Source organism: Perca flavescens, chromosome 19 (genome assembly GCF_004354835.1).
Source record: "Perca flavescens isolate YP-PL-M2 chromosome 19, PFLA_1.0, whole genome shotgun sequence".
Taxonomy (NCBI): domain Eukaryota; kingdom Metazoa; phylum Chordata; class Actinopteri; order Perciformes; family Percidae; genus Perca; species Perca flavescens.
In genome coordinates this window covers 5,869,359-5,881,531 of record NC_041349.1, presented here as the reverse complement: position 1 = coordinate 5,881,531, position 12,173 = coordinate 5,869,359, and the positions used below count along the sequence as shown (strand labels likewise).

The window sequence follows — 12,173 nt, the reverse complement described above, 5'->3', positions numbered from 1 at the left end:
CCAGGTAACCGCTGCAGGGAGAAACACACTGCACATTTGTCCTCTTACACTTGGACAGTGTCCAACAAGTCCTCTGTGTGTGTCTTTGTGTTTCTCACATGCAGTCTCTCATTATCACCGCTGGAAGAAGTATTCAGATACTGCAGTAAAAGTACTACTACCACACTGTGAACATACTCTGTTAAAAGTCCTGCATTGAAAATGTTCCTTCAGTAAAAGTGTGTAAGTATCATCAGCTAAGTGACCCAAATCAAACACACCTGCTGCCATGTTACTTCACCAACAGGTGCATGCTGGTTGTGGCTAACATGCTAAATGCTAACATGCTGATGGATCCTCCACTTCAGGTTCAGACAGGTGAGTTCAACAACACACTCTCTGGCTTTCAGTTGTCACCCTACCACTCCAAATGTGAAACTGATATTTACAAATATGCAATAATGCAATATTATGCATATTGCATATTTACCATTCAATATCTCAATCGCTGCTGTCAGTCCGATAAAACATGACAGCATGGCGTGTTTTGGAACTATACAGGGATGAACCATGTGACCATCCACTAGAAAGATCAAAGAGTCTCAACTCAATCTCTCTCTATATTATATATAATAATCAAATACTCTTCATATTTTCCGTAATTCAGTGATGAATTAATTAAAAAGTTAAGATGAAAAACATAATTTAAAGAGCGAGCCAACAGAGTGAACTGTGAGCTGAACTGAGCATGTGTAAAGAAAGAGAAGGAGCTGTGCTGCCACCTGCTGTCTGTCTGACTCAACTGATATGATGCTTTCATCCAAACACATTTTTACAATGAGCATCTCATTCCCACTCTCAGCAGTGATAGGGAGCTGATGTTAAAGACACTGACTGAACTGAGAACTGAAATACAAACCCTGTAAAAGAAAGTAACGCAGATCAATTTCATGAAAAACTAGGGGAAAAAAAACTTTATTGATATAATATAAAATATTCAGGATTACAGAGATAGCTGTGGCTGGCAGTAAAGGAGCAATTCAAACTTAAAGCAATGATTTCATATTGAAGATGTTTAAATCATAATTATATCAAGACGGCCGGGGGAAATGTTTCTGATCTACGGAGATTTCAGCTTCTTTTCAGATCAGTTCAGAAGTGATGCTCTCTGGTGACAGTGGTGATGTCATTCTCATATTCATCATCCAATCCCTCCTCAGCCTGGGGGGGCGAGGTCATCACAATGGCGACAGGTAGGCCATTTCCTACAGTCAGAGCAGGTTAGAAAGAAAATGTAGATAATTGATCAGCTGAAGAGTTCTGTTAAATACAACCAAATGTTGGATACTCGTAGGATATGACTGTCCCTTCAATCCAATGTGTAGCTAGCTACAAATCATGGATAGTTAGCTTCATTTTCCGCAAAATTTGTGTATATTTACAGTTTGAATTTCGTCACGCCACTTATACAACATCTCCCTAAAGGTCTTATAAAGCTAACAACGGTGTCCGATTTCAAGTTAATGAATATTTGTGAATTTCAGAGGAATTCTAGGAGGAGCTAGCTCTCATTGATAGAGCTACATCCAGCCGCAGGCTCTATCAATGACACTCAGGGACAAGCAGCGTTTATTTCCCCAATCGTTTGTTTAAATAACACATTATAATTACACACATTAAAAGATTAACTGGAACCTGTGGTAACAGATTGCTGGCGTAACAAGCTCGCTGACCGCGCTCTCACTCACACACACCGGGCATATAGCTAGCAGGAAGAGGGGAGCTGCAGGCCCTGGAGCTCTGTCAGAGCACCGATTTTAGTAGTCCATTATCCGAAAACCGGTGACTTTGCGCGGGTATGGAGTGTTGTGAGCTCCCAGTTGTGACGGAGCTCCAAGTACCTCAGAGCAGGCCGGGGTGTGTTAAGGAAGGCAGGTCGGACAAAATTTGCAATTAGCCATCCATTTTCACAAAGCGGCCCATATTTGAGCCTTACATAGTTGATTTCTCGCATAAAAAAGTTTCAGAAGTGAATTTTGTAATGGAATAGCAGAGATCTGCACGACCTAGATTCGGAAGACTACCTGATCTCAGGTCAGTTGTGTAGCCTATCTAAATATTGGGGCGTGTCCTATCTTTTAATACACCCATGGGCTGACAAAGGTTCCGGTTTTTGGGAGGTTGACGTCAACTTCCAGCTTTGTTGGGATTCGCCCGTTCTCAGCGGCAGTTTCAAAATATGAGATTTTCTTAGTAAAGGGGTGTCAGTGGGACTTTGAGCTTCTATGTATGTCCTATTCAACTGTCGTTATTCAACTATGACATCGGTTTTGCATTCTATCACCCCTTTAAACAAAACACAATCCTTAACATAATAGGTAAGCAATGAATTATCCCTTGTACAATCATTGTAGTTATTTCAATATGACATTTACCCAAATTATAGTGAAACAAAAACAAATGAAGGAAGATAGGAAAGGAAAGTGAAGTAGTTAGGGGTTAACAGGTTCACTCCAGAAAAGAATTGGGGTTCACCAGTGTATGTACACGTGACTGTGTGCATGTACATATGGACTGGTGCATTTATGTTTTAATGTCAAAACAAATACTTAATGCAGGCTCTAGTCTGATGCGTAGGTAAATAAAATGGAGTCCTTTCTCTCATTCTTATGAGCTACATAAATTTGGAATTGCACTGCCAAGACTATACGTCAGATGTACCTGTGAAGATCGCACAATACGGTTAGTAGCAGATTTATGGGTCTACAACAAGGCTTGAGTTTGTTGACCGAAGAGATTCCTTCTCTACCGATGCTTCGCATTAAATCTCTCGCTACTAGCACCTGGTTGTGTTTTCTGTGACACCTGACTGTCTAAAGCATGCACTGGGTTCTTGAGGAACAGAATGGAACTAACTGTAAATGGTATCCTGAAAATAATTTTACTACCGAAGCTTTGAGGTAGTTTGATTACTGTTTGAAAAGTTTAGGATGGAAGTGCACGATAACAGAGTGAGTTGAGGCATGCAGCTATCCCTATGACTCAACTGGTTTGAGTCTTATCCTCTTGGGGGGAAAAGCCTTCCTCCCCCTTTCCAGGTGCAGAAGCTGCTCTTCTCCTGGGAGTGAGGACCACATGTGGAGTTGGTCTGACTGAACGTGTGGTTCAGGAGTAGGACCGTGGTTGTCACGGCTGTGCAGTTGGGTGCTGAAAGGTATCCAACCCACATGGTGAGGCTGCACGTGACGATGAGGAGGTACTGGATACCTCGCCCAGTTTGGGTAACTGGGCTGATCAAGTTTACCTGGAAGTGGAGCCATAAGTGTATGACCCCCTTTCCCTGGAGTACAGAGAAGGCGCCTGCTCCAGCCACCTTGAAGAGAGTCTGCAGGGACTCTGAAGAAAGGCAGTGGTTTTTCTGTGCAAACGCTGGAGGCGGGTCAGGTGGTGCCAGTCTGGCCTGATGGCAAGATTCTTTGGCCAAAGTGATATGGGCACGTCTGTTGGCGTGGCGCCATAAAAGGGTGCACCTTTAACCATACAGGTGTGGCGCGGTGCATCGCTGTTGTTCAGCGAGCAAAGGAAAGACCTGTGAGGGTTGGAAAAGTCGAGGCTGCCAGACTGTGTGCTAGCCGGCAGCAAGGAAAAGTCAGAGGCCATTTGCTCATGAATGATGGTGACTTGTCCTTCTGGGGCTGGCAGACTGCAGGATCAAGTGGCCTCAGGGTGTCGACCTGGGCCTGACTGTGTCCCCGGTGGCTGTCAGCAAGTGGGCCCGGCCTCAGGTCATTGTGACCGCTGCCCTAGTCTTCTGTGTCACTTACACAGATGAGACTAGGATGCACCAGAGTCATCCTCTGGGGTGTGATATCGACCAAAACAGGTTTTGTGATGGGCGGTTTATCAGGCAGGTAGCTGGGAATGCTACCACTGAATGCTACGCCTAATACTGGTGTACTGAGGGGAATCATTGGTTTAACGACTTCTGCCGAAGGGTTAGAATGTGTCTGACTTATTCTGGAGACGCAGTTCAGCAGGGCTAGGGTGCTCACACCCCCTTTTTCCCCTGTGGGCAGGGTCTCCCCAGGACGTCAGGGGAGGGGTTTGGGAGGCGCTAGGCGTCGTGGTTTCGGGGGAGCACTCTGGGCTCCTTTAGGTTACCTCCCTGGTCTAGTTCTGCTGATGACGAATCAGTGTCAGGCCACTTTGAGGAGTCTGACAGTTCTGCTGGATACAGACCTTGTTTTGGGGATGAACGTGTGTTGTCAGAGTCATCGGGCGCTCCCTCCCCCTTTCGTGGGGGTGGAGTCCAGGCAAACGGCCCGATAGAGGCTCTTCAAAACTCAACAACAATAGTTTCTGGAGTATTTCATCGCAGGTAGTTTCATAACCATCACGGTTATTCTCTTCAGAGTCTAGGATGAGACAAGCGACTACATTCTGCAGGACTGTGTCGGTCGGCTCGTTGGAAGCTTTCGCCTCCAGCCTCTGGTACTCGAAGCAACTCATTTTACCTCTAGTAAACAGATTGCTACCAGGGCTCAATTCCTTTGTGGTGACAAAGGACAATTAACTGTGAACAAGTTGATTCAAGGAGCAGGTGAAAGGCTTAACCTGTAGTTCCTTTAGTTTTAAGTGTTGACTGCTAATTAAGCTTATTACTACCATTTACCAACCCAATTCTATCGGGTGGTTGCAGAGGTCGCACCACCTCAGGTGAGTAATAGCTGTTACTGTCAAAAATCTGAGTGTTAGTATTAATAACTTTAAGATCGAGTAGAGAAATTTTGACTGCTAACTAAGCTAGTTACTACCATTTACCACCAACCCAATCGTGTAAGGTGACCGTAGAGGCCCGGACACCTCAGGTGAGTAATAGCCGTTACTGTCAAGGGTTCAAGTAGAGCATGAAAATGTTGTCTACTAACCAATGTACACACTGAAAAATTCACAGACCACAACTGAATGTATGCCTGGCCGGTTGCAGAAAAATTAAAAAAAAAAAAAAAAAAAAAAAAAAAAAAAAGTGATTTTTTTTAAAAATATAAAAAAAAAAAAGGTATGAACAATTATGCATACATGTTGCACTTAAGCTGGTATTCAACGCTCGCACGGGGCGTTAAATATGTTGCGGGAAAATTATAATTTTCAAAAATATTTTTTTTGTTTTTTTCAAAAAAAATATTAATATAAAAAAATTATGGATTATTATGTATAATTATTGTAACAACGCTGGTTCTAACCGGCCTCACACGGGGCACCAAAATGTTGGATACTCGTAGGGTACAGATTTGATCATTGGCAAATTATCAAAAATGTTCTATCAATATTAATAAAGTTATGAATATGGTTATTAATAACTTTATCAAATCGACAAACAATCAAAATGCTTGCTAGGCAACGCGCATGCTTGACCGGTATGGTAGTTCCTGTGTTAGCTCTGTACAAACGTAAGCCGATTCCACGTGGCTAAGCTAGCAGCGTTAGCTTGGGAGCGACGTGGCTAGCCTGTGTTGTGTGTGTGTGTTAGTAAAAGAAGAAAGAGAAAAAGTGTAAAGAAAAGAGGCACTCTGATCTTAGTTATCGACAACCACTCCAGTGGCTAACAGCTGATTTCCGCGATTATCTCGCAGACAGTAACTAAACGCCGTGTGCGTTCAGTCCGTTTGTTCCTGTCCATAGATTTCCACAGAAATGAAACAGAACGGGTCCCTGGTGCTCGTCAGCGGCCACGGAGAAACTTCCCTCCAAAAAGGCAGCAAGGGGCAAGTTCAGTCGACTTTGAGAAGAAAAACGTTGTTTCCTTCTCACTGCAGATATGAAAACTCCGGTGCATTTTCAAGGATCCACCAACATAAAATGCACTTTCTCCAGAAAATAGAAGTTCAACACAAGCGCTTGCGCGCCTCCTGTCAGCAACGTGAGTTGCAAGTGAAGACAACAGGATTTTGGGTGATCAGGCTTATTTATAGGTCAAGACTCCATGCTGTGTTTATGGTCCTGCTGACCCAATAGGAAGACTCGAAACTCTTGAAAGTGTTGAGACTACAATCTTGTAGTTCTTTGACTTCCTACCAGTTGTGAGGCTTGTCCCTTCTGGCTGTGACTTTCGCATAGAGGTGTGAATTAACCAGGCTTTGGGGTTTACATACAGGCCACGATTCCTTTGTCTCTCTGGTCAGCTCAATCTGAGGCCCTTTTGGTTAAATCAGGTTTAATCAGCTTCTTGGTCCCCAACACAAACATCACTGACTCTTCACTACATCTCAGCAGTATTATAGACTGTCTATTCATGTATATTGTGTTATTACCATATCACTTTCGCATATCCTTCATCTTACTTACACCTCACTTTACACCGGCTTTGTAATGCCTACTTAATCTGTACTTCATATAGCATATTCTATTCTGTTCCATCAGCACCAGTAGAGTTGAGTGTTACCTATGAATGATTCAGAGAGTTACCTGTTGTCCTGCGTCGATATAAAGACACCATGATGAAAGTGGAGATGCAGTACGGACAGAACACCACCAGGTGGATGACCAGTCTGATCACAAGGTGGAGGAGGTCTGAGGTAGGGGGCAGAGCAGAGGTGTCAGGGGGCAATGGCGAGCACAGAGATTGGCTTGTGGTCATAGGAGAGCTTGTGGTCGGAGGTTTCTCTGTAGAGAGAATCAGCTGTCAGGTGAATATCTGGATGAATGAACTCCTGAAATCAAAGGTAACCTCCTCACCTGTGACAGAGACCCAGCTGGGTGGAGACTCTCCAACTCTGCTGATGAGACACTTGTAGAAGCCTTCGTCAGACCTGGAAACATGGTGGATGGTCATGTTACGTGTAGACTCAGTCCTGATGAAGGATCCATCTTTATAGAAACCAGCTGGGAGGTTGGAGGAGTTCTTCATTTTACAGTGCAGAGTGAGGTCTTCTCCCTCCATCACAGGGAGGACAGGACTCTGCAGGATCACTGGTCCACCTCAACACAGAGACAAACTACAGCATGTCATCCATTCACACACAGCTTCATCAATACTGACTCCACAGTCTGATCTTACCAGTGACAGTGATGTTGATGCTGTTACTGGTTGCTCCCTCTCTGGACTCACACCAGTAAACTCCACTCTCCCATGGGACCATGTAGTTGATGATACAGGAAGAACCAGCAGGTGTTCCCCAGCTATCACACTGAGCTCTGGTTTCATAACTCGAGTTCCTCCTCAGAGTCCATCCAGCAGAGCTGTCATCCTCCTCACAGCTCAGAGAGACATACTGTCCTTCAAACATCTGAGAGCTGCTGGGACTCACAGTCAGAGAGGCTGGAGGGAGAAGGGTTTAGAAAACACTAAATTACCCCGAATAGAACACAGACAAAGACACACACACGCACACACATGTACACACACACACACACAATCACTTGTTGGTCGACGGGAAGACAAGACATATCTGGACTAAACTCTGACAGTCATGATTATCCCCTAAATCATAACTATTTTGTCGAAACCCTCGAGTTCTCGCGAGAGCACAATTATTATTTGCTCAACAATTCCCTCTGGCATCCAGTAATGATGCTCATTAACTATGCCCTTGTAGCCGAGATGCACCAATCACATCGCTGTATCTGATATAGGATGACGAGTTTAATCTACCAGTTAGCTCCTCCTTCCTGAGCCATGTGTCGCCAATGCGCACATCGGTTTGAATTATGTTTTTATATTTTTTATTTGCTCTCACGGTCGCTTCCCACTGCCAGGGTTGCAACTGAAATAATAGGCTAAAGCAACGACAGTTTATGGAAAGCACAAGTGTAATTCTGGTTAGATCTTGTGACTGTCTGATGAGGAAGTGATATTAATAAGCGCTGTGATTTAAACATCTACAGCGTCGGCTATTTAATTATTTTTTGCAAGCTTTCCATCCTGTTTTAGGAAGCAGCAACTGTATTGCATTTTCCCTGTAAAATCATGTCTGTGTTCTTCATATTTATGGAGAATTATAATTTGCTCTTCTTATATAACATGCGTAAATGTGGTAGATGTTTGCAATTGGTTGTGCTGCGCAAACACCGCCTCTTTTATGTGAACGTGTGCACCGCTGGATTGGGAAACCCTGAGTTGACTGAACTAGTTGATAACCAGCGTCATAGTACAGGTTATGTGGGACCGCAGTTGTTAGGTTAGGTGAAGCCGGATTACTGAAAGAAATCCAGGAGTTGATCTTGCTTCGTAGTACAGGCCTCAGGTAGCTAAGAGTTTAATCTACCAGTTAGCTCCACTGGTAGCTAAGAGTTTAATCTACCAGTTAGCTCCACTGGTAGCTAAGAGATTAATCTACCAGTTAGCTCCTCTGGTAGCTAAGAGTTTAATCTACCAGTTAGCTCCTCTGGTAGCTAAGAGACTAATCTACCAGTTAGCTCCTCTGGTAGCTAAGAGTTTAATCTACCAGTTAGCTCCTCTGGTAGCTAAGAGTTTAATCTACCAGTTAGCTCCGCTGGTAGCTAAGCGTATGGGGCTCTGGATACGTCACCCCGTGTATTGTTGTGATTGGTTTATTACATGCAGTGATATTTTCAAATGAACTTTTAGTGATGGGCGACTTTTATTACTCAATGCCAGACCCTTAATCCTTTCGGGTTTGGGTTTGGATTTCCAGGCTCTTATCTCTATCTTGAATAGGGTTCATTTTCTACTTTTACCGGAGAGGAAAACTAGTTGCATGGTCGACGGGAAGACACCACGAGGGTTAAGTGTGAAGAGGGAACTTTAGAAAAGGGAAGCTGTGTGTTTTTGTTACTACTCACTAACCAATGTACACACTGAAAAATTCACAGACCACAACTGAATGTATGCCTGGCCGGTTGCAGAAAAATTAATTTTCAAAAATAAAAAAAATAAAAAAAAGTGATTTTTTTCTTAAAAATATAAAAAAAAAAAAAAGGTATGAACAATTATGCATACATGTTGCACTTAAGCTGGTATTCAACGCTCGCACGGGGCGTTAAATATGTTGCGGGAAAATTATAATTTTCAAAAATATTTTTTTTGTTTTTTTCAAAAAAATATTAATATAAAAAAATTATGGATTATTATGTATAATTATTGTAACAACGCTGGTTCTAACCGGCCTCACACGGGGCACCAAAATGTTGGATACTCGTAGGGTACAGATTTGATCATTGGCAAATTATCAAAAATGTTCTATCAATATTAATAAAGTTATGAATATGGTTATTAATAACTTTATCAAATCGACAAACAATCAAAATGCTTGCTAGGCAACGCGCATGCTTGACCGGTATGGTAGTTCCTGTGTTAGCTCTGTACAAACGTAAGCCGATTCCACGTGGCTAAGCTAGCAGCGTTAGCTTGGGAGCGACGTGGCTAGCCTGTGTTGTGTGTGTGTGTTAGTAAAAGAAGAAAGAGAAAAAGTGTAAAGAAAAGAGGCACTCTGATCTTAGTTATCGACAACCACTCCAGTGGTTAAGTGTGAAGAGGGAACTTTAGAAAAGGGAAGCTGTGTGTTTTTGTTATGGCACAAACTTAAAGTAGATTAGTTTTAAGAATCTAACTATAGAAAGGGGAACATATAATCTCTGCTCGGTGTAAACCTTGTATGTTCAAACTCGTTTTTAAGGAAATGAACATAATGCTCATTTGAAAGCATTTTATTGAGCTAATGAAGTCAGACAAAATCAATCCGTTGTTAGAGTGGCAGGGAATTAATTGACCCAATCGCAGAGACAAGGCAGGCAGGCTCGAGATGGTTGGGGCTCAGGGATTTATTAATAACAAAAAGCGGCAGCCCAGATACTGGAAAAAACACAATTTGGGGAAATTCACAAGTAAAAACTCCTAAAAGAACACAGGGAAGATTCCAAAAGACACAGGACAAATGCACAAACTAACAGGGCAAGGACACAAACGGATGCAAAGTAACAGGGCACGGACTCAAAACGATCTAACAAGAGAAAATACATGAGGTGATAAGTAAATCAGGAACAGGTGAAACAACAGGTAAAACACATCAGGGCTGGGCAGGACAATCAATAAAGGCGGGAAAACAGAGTTAAGCTAGACATGACAAAATACAGACTATCAAAATAAAACAGGAAGCAGAAGATAAAAAGGGAAATGCACGACAGAAAAATACACTACTAAATATACACAGGCCACAATACACAAAACAGGATACATCAACACAACAGGGAACAGAAATATACGGAATGAATATACAAACACAGGAAACCTACAGAAATCCATAATACAGGCAACAGAAATGAACAAACAGGTAACAGAAATGTCCATAGCCATCACATCCGTCCTTTTTAGAATATCTGTAACCCTGTGTACTTTAATATAAAGTGTTCTCAGAGTTTATACTGACCTTGGTTTGTTGTGCTGCTCAGCAGTGAGGTCAGAACTGAAGAGAAATGGACCTCAGGTTAGTTTGAGTTTAGGATATAACAAGATATTTAACGTTTAAATAATAAATGGAAATAACACAAAAACTCTGTCTGTAAAATCATGTACACATTACAAAATGACTCGCATCATTTCTTTTCATAAACTTGTTATATTTATATTCAGAAGCTTTTTTAGCCAAAACAAAAACATTTAATTTTTTATTTATTTAAGCTGATGCTTTTAGATATGCAAAAAGAGTTTAGGCTACTTACGGAGTCGCTGCAGTAGAGATGTTTCCTCCATCCTAACAGTGGGTAAAATGATGTCTACTCTTTGTTCACTTCATAGTTGCATCACATAAATCCTCTTCCTTCCTCTGTGTCTGTGACTGGCAGTGTTTCCTCTGTACACACTATGTTTAGTTGCCATAGAGCAGAGATACATTCACGCAACGTTTTTTGCTTTTTGAGATGCTTTTGACTCTTTTTAAAAAAATCACATGGTAAATAAACCTAATTTAAATTACATTATACCACATTTTTTTGTTAATCCTCCTGTTGTCCTCCGGTCAGATTTGACCCGTTTACAAAAAACGTTCTATTTCAGAACTATGACAAAAGAAAAAAAGTGACAAATGTTGGAAGATAGCTACAAAAACTCATCAAAAACATAGCCAAGGGTGAAAAAAACTTCTTAAAAAAGAGTATCAACTCGCAGTGTTGCAGTTTCCATAACATGACGTGGAGAGAAGAAAAGCTAAAAGATGTTGAGATGAAAAATTACACCTGAATGTACATAATATGATGCCAACACTGTTTTAACGCCTAAGGTGAAAGATATCTTTTCACAAAGATTCACAATGTTTATTTGAATTGGTCAGAGATTCATTACAAAATTACTTCATGATTTTCAAATAAACCAGCTGTATATTCCTGTAGATGGCCGCGGTTTAGTTTAGAGGAAGTGAACGGGGGGTTTCCAGACTTACCACCACAGAGTGTGCCAAGTACTGATGTAACCCATGCTGGTAGATCCACCCACTTATAAACATTTGATTAAATAGCAAAGCCTCAAACTAAAACTTACAGACAAAAGACAGCAATGGATCAAGACTCTCTCAGCTCTCATGGATCCATTTTTGCTCCTGTTGCTCATTCTGTCTGAAGCAGCTCCTGGTAAATATCAGCTTTTAATGTGAAAAGATTAATGTAGACTTTATTTCTGACCTGTGTTGTTATGATGCTTGAGTTTAAAACACAGACAGTTTCAGGTTTCGTAAAGTTTATGAATAATGTAGGAGCTGTTTTACATGTAAGTACATAAAGTATCCGAGGGATAATGTAGAGCGATCTGGTCATGACCAGAGATGACCGGATTGCTCTCCATTATCTTGTATATTACACATCTACTTAAAAAAAAAAAAATCAATAACTTGATCAAATATATTGATTTAACAAAGATGGTTTGGTTTCCGTATTTTACGGTAAGGGAATATGAACGGGTTGTTGCTCTCAAGCCAGGTCGCCCAGCCCAGTAAATGTGAGTTAGTCAAGGAGCTACATCGTCATTGTTAGCCATTAGCTCTGTTAGCTCTGTTAGCTCTGTCTAACTGCACAGTTAAACAAATTCTTGAGACAGAAAGATGAGAAGGAGAGAGAGGAGACAAGGGGCGTTTCTCAATACCAAGAATGCAAACTACGGACTTGTGTTCTTGGGGAGAACGTTGCTGATTGTTCTTGGAAGAATTAACTCGCAAGTTCACAAGCACAGAAAACGATGTCAACAGTTT

At 41.7% G+C, this 12,173-nt stretch overlaps 1 protein-coding gene across 1 annotated transcript; it reads right to left on the bottom strand.

The window, feature by feature from the left end:
- Positions 1 to 966: 966 nt before the first annotated feature.
- LOC114574095 (low affinity immunoglobulin gamma Fc region receptor II-like) lies at positions 967 to 10,708 on the bottom strand. The gene is made up of 6 exons (XM_028606413.1): positions 10,657 to 10,708; positions 10,365 to 10,400; positions 7,037 to 7,297; positions 6,715 to 6,957; positions 6,445 to 6,549; positions 967 to 1,244 (listed from the first exon to the last, which is right to left on the bottom strand). Exons 1-6 carry the CDS (start codon positions 10,685 to 10,687, stop codon positions 1,132 to 1,134), a joined length of 789 nt encoding a protein of 262 aa, XP_028462214.1. The 5' UTR covers positions 10,688 to 10,708; the 3' UTR covers positions 967 to 1,131.
- Positions 10,709 to 12,173: the final 1,465 nt, after the last annotated feature.

Excerpts from the sequence above, each read along its gene's own strand:
- LOC114574095 (XM_028606413.1), bottom strand. The coding sequence starts at position 10,687 with ATGGAGGAAACATCTCTACTGCAGCGACTCC. Across the intron at positions 10,401-10,656 it reads ATCTCTACTGCAGCGACTCC|TTCTGACCTCACTGCTGAGC; the intron begins GTAAGTAGCCTA and ends ATTTCTCTTCAG. Across the intron at positions 6,550-6,714 it reads CAGCTGGGTCTCTGTCACAG|ACCTCCTCCACCTTGTGATC; the intron begins GTGAGGAGGTTA and ends CCCCTACCTCAG.